The following is a 22,210-nucleotide window of genomic DNA, read 5'->3' as shown; positions in this document are numbered from 1 at the left end:
TTCTTATTCATTTATGAGATCCTGTATATATAGTCCTTTGGGCCATCACTAGCATTATCTAAACGTTCTTTTTCGTTTCTGGGGTGCTACATACATTGTCCTTTGGGCCTTCACTAGCATCATCGAAACGTTCTTATTCATTAATGGGATGCTACATACATTGTCCTTTAGGCCTTCACTAGCGTCATCGAAATGTTCTGATTCATTTATGGGATGCTACATACATTGTCCTTTGGGCCTTCACTAGCATCATAGACATTTTCTTAATCATTTATGGGATGCTACATACATTGTCCTTCATGCCTTCACTAGCGTCATAGAAATTTCTTATTCATTTATGGCATGCTACATACATTGTCCTTTGGAACATCACTAGTGTCGTAGAATCGTTCGTATTCATTTATGGGATGCTACATACATTGTCCTTTGGGCCTTCACTAGCATCATATAAATTTTCTTATTCATTTATGGGATGCTACATACATTATCCTTTGGGCCTTCACTAGCGTCATAGAAATGTTCTTATTCATTTATGGAATTTTATATACATAGTCCTTTGGGCCTTCACTAGCATTATCGAAACGTTCTTATTCGTTTATAGGGTGCAGCATACATTGTCCCTTGGGCCTTCACTAGCATCATCGTAACATTCTTATTCATTTATGGAGTGCTACATACATTGTCCTTTAGGAATTCACTAGCGTCATCGAAACGTTCTGATTCATTTATGGGATGCTACATACATTGTCCTTTGGGCCTTCACTAGCGTCATAGAAATGTTCTTATTCATTTATGGGATGCTACATACATTGTCCTTTGGGCCTTCACTAGCGTCATAGAAACGTTCTTATTCATTTATGGAAGACTAAATTCATTGTCTTTTGGGCCGTCACTAGCGTCATATAAATGTTCTTATTCATTTATGTAATGCTACATACATTGTCCTTTGGGCCTTCACTAGCATCATATAAATGTTTGTATTCATTTATGGGATGCTACATACATTGTCCTTTGGGCCTTCATGAGCGTCATCGAAACATTCTTATTCTTTTATGGAATGCTACATACATTGTCCTTTGGGCCTTCACTAGCATCATATAAATGTTCTTATTCATTTATGGGATGCTACATACATTGTCCTTTGGGCCTTCACCATCATCATCGAAACATTCTTATTCATTTATGGAAGGCTAAATGCATTGTCTTTTGGGCCTTCACTACTGTCATAGAAACTTGATGTTATCCTTGTAAGTGTGTATAAGTTTTTGGGGATTTCAACATAGATACACAATGAATCTGTATCAGTCAGCAGACACTTTCTGTTACTGCATTTGTATTATAACTTGCAATAAAATTCACATACTATTTTGGATAACTCTGAGAATCTACAAGAAACTAGTTTGGTTAGTTCGAATTTATTTTAAACTTATTGTTATTCTGACATATATAAAATTTAATTTGTAAATATTTAAACTGCTGTTCTTTCCTCTGCTGATTAAACTGTTTTCCAAATACAGGTATTGATTATTCTGAAGATAAAAAACTTTTCCAAATTTTTCCATTGCAATCTTTTATCATCCTTTTGTGCATGTCAGTCAAAGCTTCAACTGGAATTGATTTCTCTGGAGATAAAAGTAGTCCTTGAACTAGTCATTCAAGTGTAATGGAATCTCCAAATACACTTCTAAAATACAAATGCTATCAAGAATTTTCTTCTACCCATCTAATTTATTCATCAATTACCAATCTAATAGTATTTATTAGCATGCATTGCCTCATGACCCATCTATTTGTTAGCATCGTGGTACATAATGAATTAACTTGACCATTAATACTCACCATTATTGTCTAATTAGTTTTCATTACATGTATTTGCTTCAGCACTTTTTATCTATCTATCCATATATATATATATATATATATATATATATATATATATATATATATATATATATATATATATATGTATATGTATATATATACACATACATACATACACTGTATAAGGTAAATTGTGCCTCATATACCACTCTGAACATCTTATAACCTGTTAAAGGTAAAATTCTACAATAGCTATGTTCAAACTTGCATCATGATACAGTCCTGGTACACTATGATAGTGACCAGGGTCTATTTAACAAATTTTAATATAGATATTCCTTAACTCCTCAAAATTGTAACATAGCATCAAAGTACACCTGTATCCTTCATGACAAAATGGTCATGTAGATCCCTCAATATGTATGAAGCATAAAACATTCCATTTTTAGTTGTATCCTATCAGTAATTATCTGACATGCTTAAATCTTCCATTAATGAGTGAAAGGTTTAATTTAATTGTATAGCTTAACATTTTTAGCAAGCGGTAATATAGATTGTCTCAAGAATCAAAAACTTTCAAGAAACCAGATTATCCTTTCAACTGTTTTTATTCCTTTCATTAACCCATGAATTATAAAATCCTTGCTGAATGAAATATATTTCTCATCATTTTGTTATATGATATTCACCTCTCCATCTGGTTTACTGTTTACCAATGTCTTCATGAATGAACAATGGTGTGCATTGTGGATATTTGTTAGGTACTTGAATAATATATATATGCCTGTAATTTAACAGTGGTTGCAAACTTTTCTTGAAGTCACTTTTTTCTCACAGATATGGCAAGTGTTGACTTAAAATGCTTTATATCTTCCTCTGTGAAGACCATACATATAGCAGTTTTTTGTCTGACGTCCCAATACTATTAGTTTTGTGATTCAACTCAACGCATGCTAACATATTTTATCACAATCTATTCCATTTGAAACTGTTTTTGTTTGTTTATTTGAGGTACAATATAAACCTGATGGAATGTGTATAGTTACTTTTAAATTGTCCAGGATATGTCAACACCATAGGTGAGGTGTTCCAAAAGAAACTTTAGACTACTGTGTAAATGTTACTGCCTGTGGTACTTGTCTACTTGACATCTCTAATACTATGAAACTTTAAATCACATTGAATAACACACAGAACTTTTAAATGATACTGACTCATTTTTTAATTTTTACAACAGAATCCTCTTACAACATTACTTGTACAAAATTATATACCTATAACTAGAAATGGGTACTACAAAACAATTTTCTGATCATACAGCTAGACTGCACCTTGGATGTATCAATTTCATGTAGAAAAAAAAATCAATGTTTGTTATGTTTACTGGACATCTGTCAAAACAATTGTTATCTACACAAGATACAAGTGTTATTTTGTTGACCTGTGACAATCTTTATGGGAGTATTTATTTTGACAATGGTTGGTTAGCCGGGAGAATATCTGGCCCAGTTATTTTGATGTGCAGAAGTCACACTGGTTGGCTTCAGTCCTGGCCGTGCTGTGCTTCTGGATGGACAGAGTTTCTACTATTGCTCCCATCCGAATCTCAATCTGCATGTGTAACCCTCTTCTTGGCTAAACAGATGGTAATTCACTACGATTCCTGTCCAAACACACACAGAGAGATATATATATATATATATATATATATATATATATATATATATATATATACTGGATGAAGGTACTAGATGTTAAGATGATTGAGAAATGTATTAAAAAGAGAAACTTTGTTAGTGCAGATGATTAAAATGTCTCCATATTCAGTTTTATATTGACAGAGGCATCAATCTATCAACTGCTAAACAAATGCAGAGAAGAGATTGATAATATTTAAACATGAACTGAAAGGCATAAAACTTAAAGAGAGAGAGAGAGAGAAACAGAAAGATCAAATATCTGGCCTGATAAAAGCTATCTGCAGAAGCAACTGAAGAAAATTCTGAAAAAAGAATATTCAGAACAATATATTTATACAATCTGTTTACACATGTAATATTGAATCAACATCTAAAACAAACCAAGCTACCCTTACAAATGAATCAATTACACATGGGCAGATCCAAGATTTATTCTAAGGTTGTTTGCTGAAAGTCACCATCTTTCTATTTTTCCAGTGAAAGTGTACCATTCTTATCAAAAATGGGGTTCAAATGCACACACACCCTCTTTATAGAACTCCTTGAATCTGCCACTAAATGAAGCTTATTTTACAAGCAGGTATAATATATTGTGATCTATTTGTTTGTGTTGATGACATCTCTACATGTCAAAGATAAGACATTGTAAAAGCAACTGTACAAGCATAACAATTATACTAATTACAATGCACTAGATAAATACACTGTACATAACATAGTACCAAACATTTTTGCTCAAGAAATGTAACAATATCACAGCACTGTGGAAAAATTCCATTATAAGACTTAACAATGGCCACATGAATATAATATTTAAATGGTTGAATTCAACTATAACAATATGGTTTAAATTTACCTGGTTCATTATGCAAAATCCTGTGCAATATCAATGGATATAACTACAAATCCCACGAATGTCCATCAACAAATGTAAGAATCAGCAAAATTCTATAAATGTTCATTAACAGATGTGTAAATTTTAAGACTATACAATACACCTTGTTCTCCATCTCTTTCTCTCTACATTGTCATCACCCTCCTGTGAGGAATAAAATTACTTTCACTATTTAAAAAAATCAATCCAATTATTTATTGTTATAAACTAATTCTGGCAAGTGTTCACTTTGATCAGGATGAACTGTATCAAGCGAAGAACACTTGGCTTCCTTAATATTATCCATAACCTAGGTATTCATTCATTCCTAACAATATTCTGGGTCAGCTACCATGGTGTGTCCATCGGCAAGGCACTTACTCCACTTGCCTTGGCACCTACTAGTGTTGCTGTGCCATGAAGCACCTAACAAAACCAACAACTCTGCTACAAATTATGACCTCCAGTTTGATCCAAGACATATATGGCATATCAAATGACTCTGGCTTCAATCTGAATTTATGGAAAAAATAGTTCTTTTGTTCTTTTGTGCTTATTCCATAACTGTCTGGATATTTTAACAGGAAAACACTTAAAACTGTAAAGAGAATATTTAAGAAATAAAGTAGGTTTGAATTTTATTGCAGTTTGTTCATATATTTTGTTGTTGTTGTTGTTGTAGGGTTTAACACCATTTTTCAGCAAAATATAGGCTATACACGGCGGCCAGTATTATGGGTGGAGGAAGAACCCTGGGAAACCCTGGGAAGAACCACCGACACACGAGAAGCTACTGGCAAGCTTCCTCACGTATCCACGTTAGCCGAGTCTGAGACTCGAACCCACGCAGACAGAGGTGAGATGGCAGTGATCGAGAACGGTGAGCGCTTTAGACTACTTGGCCACTTGGGGCCACCCATATATTTTGTAATACTGATTATACTCCAAGATAGTGTAACATATATATCTATCTATATTTTAACTTAAATTACATGACAGAGGGAACAGAAATGTGTACTCTATATGACAGCCTAGCAAAATTTTTGTTGTGCACGTCTTTAATTTGCAGATTGTGCTGTGCGATCTGTGCAAACTTCATAGGCACAGATACGCCATCAATAATGCACTGGCAAATGTAAGTTTATGCAGTTTTATGGAAGTAATAATTATAACAAAGAAAACAGACCCTGAACTGCTGGCACAGTATGTATGGCAGATCAGGGTCCATGCTGTTTGCACTGGACCTGACTTATAAGCTAGTATATACAGTATACATACTAATACTTTTTAGCAACTTCTCTTTGTTGTTGTGTGATCTGCCAGCACACTTATCTTCTCCACAAAATGTTTAATGAATGATGGAATAAGTACCCTGAAAGTAACTCTTAATTTTAAAGACATTTATTAAACAAAATTAAGCTCATGTACCAAAATGAATGAAAGCTCAGTGATTTGCAGATCTAACCATTAATTGCAGTTTTAATTAAGAGACAAATACTGTATATGCTTGTTTATACATTCATCCCAACTGCAAACTAAACAGACCCAGACCTGCCATCACAAGCAGATCTAGTTCTGTGCAGTTTGTTAAAAACAAATGTACACTTTGATTTGCTTGTACATTATGTGATGGCAGACATATAAGCAAACATATTCGCAAGCAAACTGGAAGATCACACATATACTCCTAATGCAATACTTTTCCTTTAAAATTCATTTTAAGCAGTATGATGACAAACATAAAATAAGGTAAAATTTACATAAAAATTGTAATTTACCAGTATTAATTTATATTATACATTGCTCCATGCCTTTAAGTTATATAATAACAACTACAAAAATTCCTTTGAAACTGACTTAGTTATATTGTCAAATTACTTTTGTTGACATATGTGCACATATCGATACTCAAGTGTGTATGTCAAAAGGAGTCCAAGACATTGATAGCCTAATGAACAAACTGCAGAAAATACTAGTAAAAAAAAGCTTGCAAATTTGGTCACAGTGACTTTATTCTGGTATGATTATGTTCTTTTGTCAAAATGAATCAACATGCAAATTTTCAGAAGTGTAAAAGAAATAAGGTCCAATACTTTTGTGTTCTCAGCTTTTCATACATTGCAAACTTAATAGTTTGCAATGAATGAAAAGCTGAGAATAGAAAAGTCACTAAAGCGTGCAAAGTCAGTTGTAGTGACCTAGTTTGGGAATAACTGAGTTACCTTCATCCTGAGCTACCTACATATAAATTTTCATGAGTACAGGCAAAACTGAATCCAAGATATCTCAGATGTAATGAATGAACAGCTGTAAATGCTCAAGTAAAAAAAGCATGCAACTTAGGTCATAATGACCTATTTTTGACTTGGCCAAGTCACTCAGATGCATTCAAGTTTCATAGGCATGAAATAGGGTCTGAAACACAGCTGGGGTAATGAATAATTGAGAGAGTAATGATGAAAAAAATGAATGAATGGGCAAAATGATTCATCACCTCAAATGTTGGAAAGGAGAAAAAAGGCGTGATCACACCTAGGCAGTTTTGGCTATCAACTGTCATTAACAAATGAACAGTTTCTGTGAAACCGTTATGAAGAACTGAACAGTTTTTATGAAACTGTCACTAAGAACTGAACAGTTTCTGTGATATTGTCACTAAGAAATGAATATTGTTTTTAATAAATGGTAACATTTTCATAGACAATCTTTGATTACATAGGCAATGCTATGCTATGATCAGCAATGGTTATCTCTGCTTGGAAACTCATCAATTATGCTTACAAGTAGCAAGGGCTATATTAACATAAACATTTTGTCTGAAAGTACAATTATATCATGAACAAGGATAGTTACACTGTAAAATATACACAGTGATGAAAAAATATTCTCAATGGAGAATACCCCAGAAGTCAGTGTCAATTGTGAAATCAGATGATTATGGAAATAGTTCATCATATGTACCTAACATGAAAAGCATATTAATGTGTAAGAGGGGTAGAAGCCTCGACAAAATCTAACTTGAGCATGGTTGATGTTTAAAAAATTGCAACTGTCAACCCATCTTACGGTAGCTTGATCATGTTAGAGTAAGAAGAGTAAAAAATATATGCCAAATATGGCACCAAAGTGATTGACAGTGAGATCTATTGTAACAAACAAAATTTCTAGATTGACTTTAGCCTTTGATCAATCACATTTATATCAAAAAGTTAAATATAGACTTTTGTGAGATAATCCTACGATATTCTGTTTGGAAACTGAGATCAAAAGATTTTATTTTGCAAATATAACGAAAGGATTTTTAAGCTGGAGATTTTATGTACAAAGGTACAAGAATTGAGATTCATGATTAAATCTGAGATCTTATTGCTTTGCATTCAAAAAATCATTGATATAATTTTATCAAACACAACAGCAGTCTTAATATTTTGAAGCATCTCATGTCAACATCTGCCCTGTTAAGAGTATGTAACATGCACAGAGAGTGGTCAATATTTAATTATGGTGGGAGGGGGGAGGTGCAGGATTTGTTGGGAAGGTAAGATTTGTTGTGCACTCTAAATGTACACTACAATTTTTGTATAAAAACTAAAAAAGCATATAATTATTCATTCATAATGAGAAATGAAATTTGGTTTAATGGCATAATGATGTGAGAGACCAAATTTCTATGCAACACCCATTGCGAAAACACCAACCCATTCCCACCAGTAAATAATGACTACTCCTTTTAAGCTTGTATTGCAATGGACATACAGTAAAAAAGAGTTTACTACATGCATTAACATATATTGTTCATACAGCCTAAAACATTATGCTATATTCAATTTCCATTGATTACACTGTGTTACGCTGGCCTTTGCAGTACTTGTATAATTTCCATGTAGATGAGAAATCTTGGATCATTTGCATTCTAATTTTTTTAGAATGTACAAAATATAAAAAACAATTGTCACATACCATCTAGTTGCAATAATGTAAACTACAAAGATACTGGACAAAAAATATGAATTAGTGAGTAAATTCGAGTAAATTCAAATAATTTCATACTGCAAATGATCCATGAATTAAAAATCAAAGTCTTATTTATTCCTTTAATCTTAAATCAATATAAAAAATATATGCAGAATAAAATACACTGATTATAAATGAAACCCTGTTTTTAACCAGACACTTTTCTTGTACAACTAAGGTATAATGTAAAATTTAAGACCAGTCTTTCATCAAAGGTTAAATTTATATCGGGATTAGTATTGGTGCATAATACAAAGCAAGTTCAATTCCTGGCACAAATCTCTGTTCCCAATGTCAGAACAAATGTTCCTATCAATTCCACAAAAGTTGATACAGTTTACATTTCCCACTTACTATAAATTTATTCTATATAGTGAAACTTCTGTAAACCTAGCACTCTGTAACATGGCATCCTCTGCATACTGGTCTCATACTATGGTCCCAATAAGCTGCCCTAATAGTTATCAAGCCTCTTTAAACTGGTAACCTCAATAAAATAGCACAATGTTTGGTCCTAACAACACCCTTCTTTGAGGAGTTTTTCTGTACAGTTCATTATACCAACTGACATTTAGGGACAACAGAAGCAGTTCAAGTGATATTTATTTGATTTGTGAGTGTGGAGACAGGTGCTTTGGAAGCATGTTCAGCAATCAAGCAAGTGTATATATGAGTCTGTCTTGTAAGAATTATCATTGGCAGATGTGTGATTGACATACAACCTAATCTTCCTTATGGTAATACAGAGTTGCCTATTTTTGGGTTATATTTATGATAATTCTGTCTTGTTGGTTGGAAAAATATGAATATAATACAATTAATTCATTTTTATAGGTTGGGTACTGATTTCTATGAATGCAACAAACCATGAATTTAAAACTCAAAGAACAAAGATCCACCTGTAAAGACAACGGGAGGGACACTATTTCCTATTATAAAGTCTATCTGACCATTCTGAATCAAACCATGCCTTCAATCTCCAAAAGCAATTACCAAGCACAATTTATATTTAGCTCAAAATGATTCAATCACTTAAAGATTTTCACTTGTGAAATGTTGGATCATGTAACTTTTTGAAAAATATAAATGTTTACAAAGGCTAAACTGTCCATGCAATCCCAATCACTTCAAAATGTATAGGTTGGTGTGCATATTCTTGCATTAACACTAAGTGGACTGTCCATCCCCAAGTAAGGGTCATTACATAGAAAAGCATGGCAAAAGTACCCATCATGACTTGTCCACTGACTGTGTATTTAAAAATTCACCAACTTTGTATAGGTTGAAGATCAGACTCCATTTATTAAATACAGAAAACAAAATGCATGTTGATATATTTCTTCAGTAGGACACAATTACTGCAATCAAGTCACTTTTCCACCATAGAAAGCCTACACAGCTCTCATTATAATTTTTGTACTAAAGTAGTAAAATTAATTTCATGATTTCAGAAATTCTTAATTTTATAAGTATAATGATAAAATATCAGTCTTTACTTTTTATTTTATTTTTTACATTTATCATTCACTGCACTTAATTTTAATTCAGTTGGCTCAGTATTTTAATTATTACTTAGATTCTACATGTGAATGTTGATATTTCTTTAATCCATCAATAATAATAATAATAATAATAATAATAATAATAATAATTATTATTATAATTATAATAATAATGTCAAAATTATTTCTTTTTTTCTTTAAGTTAATCAAATACGCCGAAATATGAGTAAATAAAATAATTTTGTTGTCATACAATCAAGTAAAGCTTTCCTGGGAGTACAGTAGAAGGCTGTTATTTCCATCGATTCTAAGCTGAAGAGCCTGAAATGGATCTGTGGATACTGAGCTATAAAATAGAAAAGAAAACAAAGAATGAAACAACAAGGCTGTATGACATACCCTAATTCACAGCATTCCAACTAGCATTAAATTCTTTCTAAAATTTTTAGCAAGACTACCAAACAGTGACAATTTCAATAATGTTAGCATCACATGAGTTTATTATGCAAAAAGGATTTTATTAATTAGCTAGAATTACCAAAATTGTGAAAATTCAACCCAAAAAAAGACTTAACCATGGGTATTTTGACAATTTCTCATATCAAATATTTAAAATCATTCAGTACAGATGGGAATATTTCCAAAACATATCAATCAAATTGCTGTAAATATTGTTAATAGACAATATATTCTTTATGTAATATTAACATATTATACAACCTTAAAAAAGGAAATTAGTTGGCAACTATAACATTCCAGAAAAGAGTTTCACTTCTAATAATCTACCCATTAATATAATGTTTTAACCATGGATACAAAGTTCTTGGCAATAAGTTTAGTACTATCCATGCAAGAGTCTGAAGATGAATATAAAATGATGATTTTTGAGATTATACATGTTTGCTGCTGTCAGTGCTTACATAAAGAATTGTCTTTACTGAATGCACAAACTTATAGGTGTGCACAACTGGTTATAGGGAGAAAGCCATACTGCAAAATTCCACCATTAATGGACTAGTTTTGCTCTGAACATATCAGATAATTGCATAAAGATGACAATTTTTAAAATCTTTCATTTAAAAAGAGAAAAATTAAAATGTTGGTACCATTATGGTATTCTGGAATGTATTCTGCAGGAATTTAGAGTAAACTTCTGGCAGAAATCCAAACAAATAAACCAAGACTTATTTTTCCAATATAATTTTCTTTACGTGTTGACCTAAGCAGTGGCAGAAAATGGGAGGTAACCTATGTTAAAAAGTGTTAAGAAATATCTACAACATACTCGTAAGTCAGATCCTACTGAAAACTGCACAGACCCAGATCTAACACCCCCATGGGCATATCTGGGCATATGCAGTTTATTGGGACTAATAGAAGTAACAAACAACATAGATCCTGATCTGCTAACTCATTCATTTGCAGATCAGGTCCATATTATTTGCAGTTGGACAGGACTTGTCAGTAAATATGGTAACATATGTACTTGTGTGTAATGCCCACACAACTACAAAAAGCATTGACTCAAATCAACTGTCAAATAATGGCAGGATCTTCGCTGTTCCCTTGAAATTACAAGCATATAGGTCCAATGCAACTGCAAACAGCATAGCGCATTATGTGCCGCACCTGGGCAATGCAGCTTGTTAGGACTAATCAGTAGAACAAATAACACAGCACAATGCAGAGTCTATGTTGTTTTCAACTGGGTGGGTGTTAAACATCATCAAAGACAGTGTACCTATAATATCTTTGCATTCTCTGTCTCCTCCTGTATTTCCGCCAGATGTAATAGAAAGTTATAATGATGACCACTGTCCCTGCAAATCCCAGCAAGATCCCCAGGACAACATCAATAGTGTTTCTCGAGAAGACTGAATGATCCTCATACATCACAGGAGGCTGTTCATCTGATGACCTGAACCCAGTGGAATTATACCCTGCTGGGGCTGGCACAAATGCCGCTTCATAAACATAAGGTGGGCCTGTCGGGCACTGAGCTGGTAAAGAAATAATAATTGAGAAAATAATTAAGTTGATTATTACTATAACTGATCTGTTTTTTTCCAGGTCTAATATTCATGAGCCAGAAGAACTTACAGTGTGGCCTATAGCCTGTTCCCTCAACATCATTTATTGAAGATTTTTATCACCATTAAACTACTGGAAGTATAGCTATGAAATGTTACAAGCACATGCATCCTATGGTCTATCTGATTAAAAATGATCTCAAGCTGATGTCTAATATGGCTGCCACAGTGGCCATCTTGAAAATCTTGTCACATCTTTTGAATTGAAGGTTGTATATCTGCATTGTATTTTCACCAATAGACTTGTGATGCCTACTTAGTACAAATCTAATCTCAAATATGGCCACCAAATCGTTCAATATCTCCTAAGCAGATGGCCAAATATGTCATTGATCCGAAAGGAAAATAACGATGAGTTGACATCCAATGTTGCCACCATTTGGCCATCTTGAAAATCTTGTTATGGCTACTTTTCCTGAATGGCTAGTCACAGCGACAAGGTGATTCTACTACAAGACATATGATATCTAGTTGGTCCTAAATGAAAATGGTGCGGATCAGACTGCCAATATGGCTACCACAGCTTTCCTGAATATAACTACCTCTACTTAATATTGGTCACACTAACATGGGTTTTTCACTAAAAGACTTTTCATGCCATCCAGTTGATTCTAAAAAAACAACACAACAGTGCTGGGCAGACTACCAACATGGTGGCCATCTTGAAAATCTTTTCACTAGTCCTCCTAAGATGTGATCATGCTGACATGTGGTTTTCAATAAAACACCTTCCAAATTTATATAGTTAGGACAAAATGAAAATGATGCCATTGTGACATCCAAAAATATGACAAACCTAATATAACAGCTACTTCCTGAGAATGTACGGCTTTAACTGACATTAAAAAAAAAAACATACATATTTCTTTCCTGGCTTTTTCGTTTTGTTTTGTGGATTTAATGCCATTATTAAGCATGATAACTTTACATTGCAGTCAGTATATTTAGTGGAGGATGAGCTGGGAAGACCTCAGGAAGAACCACTGGCAAGCTTTCTCACATATCCATGTTGGATGAGCTGAGACTCAAAACCATGCAAAGTGAATTGTAAAGGGTTTTGCTTACAGTTTCATACTGAACTGAGCTTATCAGCATAGTGACTGTATGTATTAATATATATATATATATATATATATATATATATATATATATATATATATATATATATATATATATATATATATATATTGATAGTGAGCAATAAGACATTGATTTTAAAGTCAAAAGGTGTTAGCTCATGTTTTTAGCTACATTGGCTTATATGTACCATAACTCTAACAAGTATGAATGGATTTTTATCATTATCCCAGTTTGTGGATATATCTGAAAACTACTTTCAGTTATACCACTTTTATAAAGCATGTGGGTATATCTTGACACTGTTGGAAACAATTTTAATAATCTTCTCTTCATGACATGAGGTTTAGGTTTAAAGGCCATGCCAATTCTGTCCCACTCTAACACGTATCTGAAAATATATTAACTTGACCATAAGAAAACATTCTTGTTGTTAATTTTGGGTTGTTTTTAGTGTCTCAAGAATATGTGAGCTAGTTTCAACTCTTAGCAGTTACAGAAAAGAAATGGATACATCTTGAATTGCTTCCATCTATCTGAACATCAGTCTCTTCAATGGACTAATGTTTGTTTGTTTGTATCAAACTACATTTGATCATGAATTTCATCTTCTAAAAAAGTAAAAAAAAAAACAAAAAAACTTTTAACTTATGCACTGAAAATCACTCGTACAGCATATATAAGCTTCCTGGCCCTTGTCAGCCACCTGAAAAACACACCTCTCTTATTATCAGCCACTTATCACAAAAAGTATCCAGAGGAAGTATGATCAGATGAGGAACATGGTTGTCTGAATGATACTGAGATCTTCATGATAATCTCTGTACTATCAAGACTAACAAGTCTACAGGCAATAGTGTCTGAGAAACTGTCCTAAAAATGCATGTACACTACTTACTGGAATTCACAAGAGAGTAAAACAGGTCACAATGATCTAGTTTTGTCTGAAGTACGTACTACTTTTCATGACCAAGTAGAAGTAAAGACACATGAATCCTGCAGGCCATGGTATTTTAAAAACCAAACTGAGAGGAAGCCTTAACCATAGTTCTAATACCCAATGAATGGCTGGACAAACACTGATAGATATCACCAACCACTGGCTGGCTAATACCATATTTACCTGTTTATATCTAGAACCAACTGTAAACAGTGATCTACCATCTCCTAATGTTATAGACAAGTTTCAATAAACTTTCTCAATTTTCTACTTCATACCGAGATTTTTAATATCTTTTTTATTATTTGTTTGCTTAATATGCCATATATGTCAAGTCAAACTGCAAATTGCACAAACCAGATCTGCTGTAACATATCAATGCACCAGGAGGTCTGGGTCATTATAGTTTGATCAGAATAAACAATAGAACATAAACCATGATCTGCCAGCACACTATGCATCAGATCTATGTTTGTTTTAGGATTCAACTTATAAGTGAGTATATGTGATACATTATTGAAATGAAGAGTCATAATATCCTGATGTGACCCAAAATGAGTCTTGGTTTATTTCAGAGGATAATTAAAAAATAGAGGAGCATCTGAGGAATTTCTCAAGCCCCTGTTCAAGAATTAAAATAATTCCCTGATATATGATTGTATAATGTGACAGCAAATCTGGCTCTATGCACTTAGCTGAAAGTAATCAGTAGATCAAACAACAGAGACTCTGATCTGCTTGTGCATTATGATATAGCAGATCAGGGTCTATACTAATTTCAGTTAGGGCCATCTTTTACAGGAGTATATACAGTAATCATTAACACTACTGGTTCTTAAAGTTCAAGTCATCCTGGGTGTTAAAGTAATTTATGTTCAAGATGAGATTCTATATTATTTCTGAAACTTACCAGCTGTACTTGTTTATAAGTCAAGGTAAACTGCAAACAAAACAGACACTGATCTGCCATCCTATAATGCTGCAGCAGATCAGTATCTACATATACTGATTACTCCTAACAAACTGCATAGATCCAGATCTGTCAATATATAATGTGATGGCAGATCTATGTCTGTGCAAGACTGCAGTTGTCCTAGACTTACATAATTCACTGAAATTATAAGTCAGAAATGAAAAGCATTGAACAAAGCTGATAAAAAAGAATACAATATAAGCCAATTGCAGTTTTTAAATCAATGTAAGGGGAAAATTATATGAAATTAAAGACTGGACATACCCAAAAACCAAAATATGCAACTTTTCACAGCTTCATATATATTAATATCTAAAATATCCTCATTTTCTCATTTTAAACAAATTACCACAATGTGCAATCAAATTAGCTCCATCTTCTAACTTTTTCTTTTATAAATGATTAAACATTATTTTGATGCAAGAAAAAATCTAAAACTGGAATCAGACATAATGCCAGAGAAAGATGACCTGTATCAAGAAGCATAAAAACGATAATTAATTGCAAAGGAAGCACACATATTAACACTCTACTAAGTCCAAAAAACATTATTTTAAATAATTACCGTGTTACAAGTGAAATTATATAGTTATTATAATTTGCAATGCTACTTAATAACAGACACTTTTAAAATGTGAGATATAAAATGTTTATAAAAAAATAAGTTCATTTGAAGCAGTTTGAAATTCTACAAATATAAGAAACAACATAAGAAGCAGAAATATAAGTCTGGACATCAGTTGAGGTTAACATTCACAAATGGGATCTGAAAAATGAAAACTGTCTTAAGTGCTCTTAATTTTGTTATTTGCATGTGAACGCTTGCAACATTATAAAATATTGTTCTATATTTACCTGTTTTAAAGGCCAAGATATTTGAATCTGCATTCTGAAAACATGTAACATATAGTTCATACTGTGTATCTGTGTTCAAGTTTGTGAGTGAAAATGAATCTTCCGCTGCAAAAGTCTTATTGTGAATGACCGTCTCAATTCCTTCATATGTTCTGTAAGTGATGAAACACTGTGGAATGCGATCTTGATTTGGGTAACCAGCAATCAGGATTTTAATGTGCACAGATGTCATACATACTTGGATGGGGCTGATATGGATATCTACATGTACAGGCTTTTGGATTATCACTGGGATTAAGCACACTGAAATAGAAACATAATTACTTTTAATCCAAGGCAGTTCATGACAGAATATGAAGTTGTAAAGTTGATAGAATGACAGCCTGCCAAAGCTGAAAGCTTTATCAGTACAGACATATCTTAATGCAAACTACTGTGTAATCAAACTATCTGCATTTGTATGATCTATATGTATATATGTTTGTAACATGCATTTTCAATTCTGCACCTAAAGGAATCTGGTGCTAATTTCAGTAATGAGTTTTCCAAGTCTGTAAAGGGACTGAAATTCCATCAATACAACAGCAAAATAAGACAAGCTCTCTAAAGGATTTTTCTACTATGATTTTAATTTTCATGATCAACCTATCACGGCCAGACAAATCCATATATACTCTATGTTAACTTGACCCAATTCTAGACTGGTTCCCAATATTTGATAATTAGTACCATGTGTCTTTTGCTTCAGGATGACAACATATAAATGAAACTGCACAGTCCTGACAATACTGGTGTTCTAGGGCAAGCAAGACAATGTCTGACCAGATGAAAATATTAAAATTTTGACATTCTCTGTCTCACAATTTCTCACACATTTAACTCATAATGATGTGTGATAGCTCACTGACATGGAAAGTTATGAGAACCAGATTACTAAAAGGTTTCAATGCAAACACGAAAACTACTAAGAAATCATGAGCTATGTGTATAACTACAACAGCTCTTATCAAACACCTTGTCTCTCTAAGAAGTCATAATTTAGAACATAATATTTCAATGTTTTGACCCATTTTGTTATCAATCTTGCATGTGATTCTTTAGTAAAAGCATAAGAAGTATTGTGGAGAAGTATACTGTGTTGAATATAATGATGACAGAGTCAAGTAAATCTTGTATATAACTTGTCCCTGGAATGAATGCTTTGGAAAGTTTTATCCCGAGCCCTGATAAGACCATGATGATGCAAGTTTATTTACTGAGTTGGAGCAAAATCCAATGTAAATTAAGTCCAAAGACGATTAAGAATATCAGCCCAATGGATAGAAGACTGCCTCATAAATATGTGTATGTTATACTAATAATTAAAAAGTTAACCAGCATCTTGACAATGCAAGGCCATTTAAAAACTCTTGATCAAAGACTGATTGTAAAAACAGTCACTATAGTGATGAAAGGCTCAGCCAATCTGACACAAGGTCTTCACATTAGTACAAAAAGATCTTGTTCATTATGAAATTTATCCCAGACAACTATAATGTACAAATCATATTGTAATCAAAATTGGTTCTGAGTTACGACTTCAGGAGTGGTAACATGCTCTGCCAATCAAAAGCAAAATTGATCTTGCTCATTACTGAACTTGCCTAACATCTTGATGAAACAAGCCTATATTCCATGTCCAATCAAAACTCGATTAGAAATGTGGCCTTGAGAGTGGTAACAAGATCTGCTATTGAGATGCATGATCATCTCAATAATATGCATGGATCTCACTCATTATTTAACTCATTTGAGGGCTTGAAGATATAAGCCCATATTCCAAATCTGATTAAACTGAACAAGAAATATGAAGTGGCAACAAGTTGAACCAATCAGATGCCTGATCACCTCATTAATATGTATGGATGTCACTCTTTACTGAACTTGTTTGAGATGTTGATGATGTAAGCAGATATTCCAAGTTTCATCAAAATTGGATCAGAAATATGGTCTCCAGGAAGCAAGCATGCTCAGCCTATTAGAGGCAAGATCAAATATTAATATCTGTAAATTTTGATCATGATCAAATCTGTCCAAGATCTTGATGATATAAGCCTATATTTCAATTTTGACCAAAGTCAGATTAGAAATAGGGCATCCAGACTGGTAACAAGAATCAGTTAATCATCATCAGTTCATTATTATACATGGATCTGACTCATTATCAAATTCATTTGACAGCTTGTTGATTTAAGCCCATATTCCAAGTATGATTACAAACAAGCTTGGAAATTCAGATGCAAAATCTCCTCATTAATATCCATGCATTTTAATATTATCTAATCCCGCTGAGGGCTTCCAGTATATAATTTAAGTCTGATTAAAACTGGACCAGAAGTATGGCATCCATAGTGTTAATAAGTTTATCCAATCAGATCCAAGATCACCTCATTAATTTGCATTATGATCTTGCTCATTACTAAACTTGTCTGAGATCTTGATGACATAAGCATACATTCCAAGTTTGATCAAACCTGGATCAGAAATATGCCATTCAGACAGGTAATATGCTCAGCCTATCAATGGCAATTCACCTCATTAATATAAGTGGATCTTGGTCATAATTAAATATGAGCCTATATTCCAAAATATGATCAAAAATAGATCAAAATAATGGTCTCTCAAGAGATAAGAAAACTCAGCCAATCAGAAACATTATCATCTCATTAATATGCATGGATCTTGCTCATTATCAAATTTGTGTAGGATCTTGATAATATAAACCCATATTCAATCAGATCAGAAATATGGCATCTAGAGCAGAAACAAGCTCAGTCAAATCACATGCAAGATCATGTCATTAATGTGCCTCACTTATTATCAAATTCATCTTAGGGTTTGAAGATGTAATCCCATATTCTAAGTTTATTTAAAATTGTACCGGAAATAAGGCTCCCAGAGCTGTAACAAGATCAGTCAATCAGATGCAAGATTACATAATAAATATGCATGAATTTCACTCATTATTGAAAACTTATCCAAGATCTTGATGAAATAAGGAGATATTCCAAGTCTGATCAGAGGATAAATATCTCCTCCAAAGGGGTAACAAGCATAGCCAGTCTGATGCAAGATCATTTCATTTACATGTCTGAATCCATGGTCATTATGGAACTCGTTGTTGATCTAAAAAATTTAAACTTTTAAGTCCAAGATGAAATCTTAATCAGAAAAATGGCTTCTATAGTCACTTTTTGATGGATGAACAGATCGATGCTGAGCCATAAGCAGTATTACCATATTTAACTGATGATAATCAGTATTTTACAAACGTAGGTAAGCCTTCTCCCTACATGGTTTATGTCATGTCGAGATTTTGACCATCCCTACTAACATATCAGGCACAAGAAGAAAAAAAAAATAAAGAATACATTATTCCCATCTCTGTGTTTGCATAATTGTTTTACTGAGCAGACCTGCTTGTGCTACCTGAATATTTAATGATGAAACCAGGTAAAAATGATATAAAAATGAACTAAAATTCTGTGTGTAATCACTTATGCCAATTCTAAAGGCATGATAAACACACAACTCTGGAGTTATTTTAAATTTATGCAAAATCATTTTTAACCCCTATTGTCACATAGAGCCATTATCAAATTTCCAAACTTGATTAAATGATCCACATCCTTTGGACTATAACTGACTCAAGTTTCATGTGTCTGACTATAATAGTGAAGGAGGAGCTGAAGGATATTAAACACATACAACCATATGTATCACAATATTCATGTATGGTAGTTTTGATATTGTCAAGTGCACGTACATGGCCATTTCAGATCTTTATTCTAGTATTACAGTCATTTGTATCAGTTTTGCCTGTCACCCCTGCCAGGGTATAGGCCGCCCACAAAAGATCGCCAGAGGTTTCTGACCTGTGCCATCCCCTCAAGCTGACTCAGTGCTTGCAGTGTCTATCAGTCAAACTATTTTAATATGAATTGGTGAAGTGATAAAAATAAAATGTTAGGTTTATATTCCTAAAGCATCCAAGCATTTTCAGTTTTATGCCACTATGAAATATTTAGATAATAAGATTGAAAAGATCATGCACAAATTTGTGAGTTCATATGCTATTGCAAGATACTCATACTGAAAGCATTTTTCACTAGTACTATAAAAACAGATAACTCCATACATGGTAGCAAGAAATTCAGTAACTGAGGTGAAGGAAAATTTCAGTACCAGGGCATATTAGCCTGCCAGACTATTGTTCTGCTATTGGAACTAGATCTACTACCTTTTTTAATTCAGCAGAAAACTCATCTGACTTCTAATCCAACTACAGTTACACCCCCAACAGTTTGCAAACCCCACCAGCATTTTAAAAAATGACAAGCATCGGGGACATAAAAAATAATATAAACTTATATATAATCATTTCATTATCACTTTACCATTTGTAACCTAACTGTCATCTTGTTCACCAAGTCAGGTCCATGTATATCAATGAACTGATTATGAATATAATTGACCGATTCTTGGGTCAAGTCTATTTTGCAGACAACAGGAGTGATATAGTTTATTGACTTCAATAAGCTCTGAATAACTGTGTAAATTCTGTAACTTTAGGAGCAACATCCCTTTAAACCCATGTATATCAGAGTTACACCACTTGCCATCATTATTTTTGTTCAATATTTTTTTAATAGAAATGTTAGAATTAGATGATGATACTATTTGATGCAGATAACATGGTGTTTACTTCTATGCAATGTGTAATCCATGCATCGCACTCCTTCACTGAAAATGGACTTTTCCAGGAACCTGGAAAAGGATACTAAGCTGTCTCATTGTTTACATTTTGAAAGCTCTGACATTTAGTTTTAAAAGCAAATAAGAAGACAGTGTTTGGGTCCCCTTTTCAACAATCATATTAAAAATTATAAATTGATAAATTAAATTATTAGAATTGGAGCATGTTTTAAATCCTTGATGCATTTTGTTTCTAAAATTGCTATGGGGTAAAAACTGCTGGGGTGGTGGCAACAGGTGAATACTATAATCTGAATCTTTGCTATCTATGGCTTTAGCTATAATACTGACATACCTTTCCATTTGTATGCACCCAGTACTGATTTAAAAAACCCCAAGGCAACAAGGATATAAAAAAGCAATACAATTCCTAACCAGATTGTTTCCAGGGGGTCTCAAACATTGTCAAATTATTGGCATTTCACATCAAACTGGCATTTCTTTATAGTAACACAGTTGCCATATCTGCACAGGCAAATCAATGTTTTCAAGCAACAAATGTGATACGTAGTTCACCATCTTTGATAATCTCAGTAATTTTGTAAATTTTTGAGTTACATATCTTAAAATACATGTGCAACGAGTTCCTCCTTTTTATTTGTTCAATTTGCTTTAAAAATATGAAAACTAGACTTTGCAAATATTGGATGTAGACAGCAGTTTTTTTAAAATGTTTTTTTATAAATCTTTTACAGAAATGGACTGTTTTAGAAACCAGAAATAAACACTGAGATGTCCGTCTGCTTGTTTATGTCGAGAACTTCAATTTGGTTGTTGTTGTGGGGTTTAATGCCCTTTTTCAGCACACGATAGGCTATACATGGCGGCCAATATTAATGGTGAAGGAAGAACCCCGGAAAACCTCGGAAAGAACCACCGACCCACGAGAAGCTACTGGCAAGCTTTCTCACATACCCACATTGGCTGAATCCGATACTCGAACCGGCGCAGACAGAACTTCAATTTGGATTGAAATGCCAATAATGTGACAGTGTTTATGACCTCCTGGCGACAACCAGGTTACAGATTATAAACTGACGACAGAAATGACCAAGTTTTATTCATTTTTAATGTCCTTGATACTTTTCGTTTTTAAAATGGTAAGAGGGTGCAAAAAAGCGGGAAGGTGTGCGAATACTATAGGCGTGTTGGAACGCGTGGCAAGAAGATACTAAACACGAGATAGTCTTACCCAAAATAACAAACAGCTTGTGCAGCATTTCGTAGTTGAGTTCTACATATACCATACACGCGATGTACTTTAATTATATTACCACATTCGACGTCTCTTTATACAACAAAAAAGGGGGTGGGGATCAAAGCTGAATGGCACTTGTCTCCCCTTGACATTGTGTTTGACTACATCATGATCCTAATAACTAACGTAAATGAAATCCGTCTTTCGTGTTAATTTGTGACTTGATATTCCCTAAAGTGTATACATCATTGCATCTTTGGCTAAGTTTAAATAAGTTTCTGAGAAACACAAGTTTGATAGTAAACAGGAAGTTATGTCCATTCGGATAGACTCGTATTTTTGACTGTTGCATAATTATTTTTTTGCTCCTTA

The 22,210-nt window shown here is 33.3% G+C and overlaps 1 protein-coding gene across 1 annotated transcript; it reads right to left on the bottom strand.

Moving 5' to 3' along the window:
* Window positions 1–3,837: 3,837 nt before the first annotated feature.
* LOC149806990 (uncharacterized) lies at window positions 3,838–22,174 on the bottom strand. The gene is made up of 4 exons (XM_089960428.1): window positions 21,833–22,174; window positions 15,847–16,149; window positions 11,653–11,911; window positions 3,838–10,257 (listed from the first exon to the last, which is right to left on the bottom strand). The coding sequence occupies exons 1-4, from the start codon at window positions 21,885–21,887 to the stop codon at window positions 10,167–10,169; spliced, it is 708 nt and encodes a 235-aa protein (XP_089816554.1). The 5' UTR covers window positions 21,888–22,174; the 3' UTR covers window positions 3,838–10,166.
* Between the last annotated feature and the right edge of the window lie 36 nt (window positions 22,175–22,210).

The sequence above is a fragment of the Sinohyriopsis cumingii genome, chromosome 1 (assembly GCF_028554795.1).
Source record: "Sinohyriopsis cumingii isolate HCF-2022 chromosome 1, ASM2855479v2, whole genome shotgun sequence".
Taxonomy (NCBI): Eukaryota; Metazoa; Mollusca; class Bivalvia; order Unionida; family Unionidae; genus Sinohyriopsis; species Sinohyriopsis cumingii.
Note: the sequence above shows the minus strand (reverse complement) of the source record. Positions and strands in the feature narration are given on the sequence as shown.

Bases quoted from the DNA above. Each gene is read 5' to 3' on its own strand.
- LOC149806990 (XM_089960428.1), bottom strand. From the start codon at position 21,887: ATGGTATATGTAGAACTCAACTACGAAATGCTGCACAAGCTGTTTGTT. The intron at 16,150-21,832 runs GTAAGACTATCT...TTTCTATTTCAG, and splicing joins CAAGCTGTTTGTTATTTTGG to TGTGCTTAATCCCAGTGATA. The intron at 10,258-11,652 runs GTACACTGTCTT...TCTATTTTATAG, and splicing joins AGAATGCAAAGATATTATAG to CTCAGTATCCACAGATCCAT.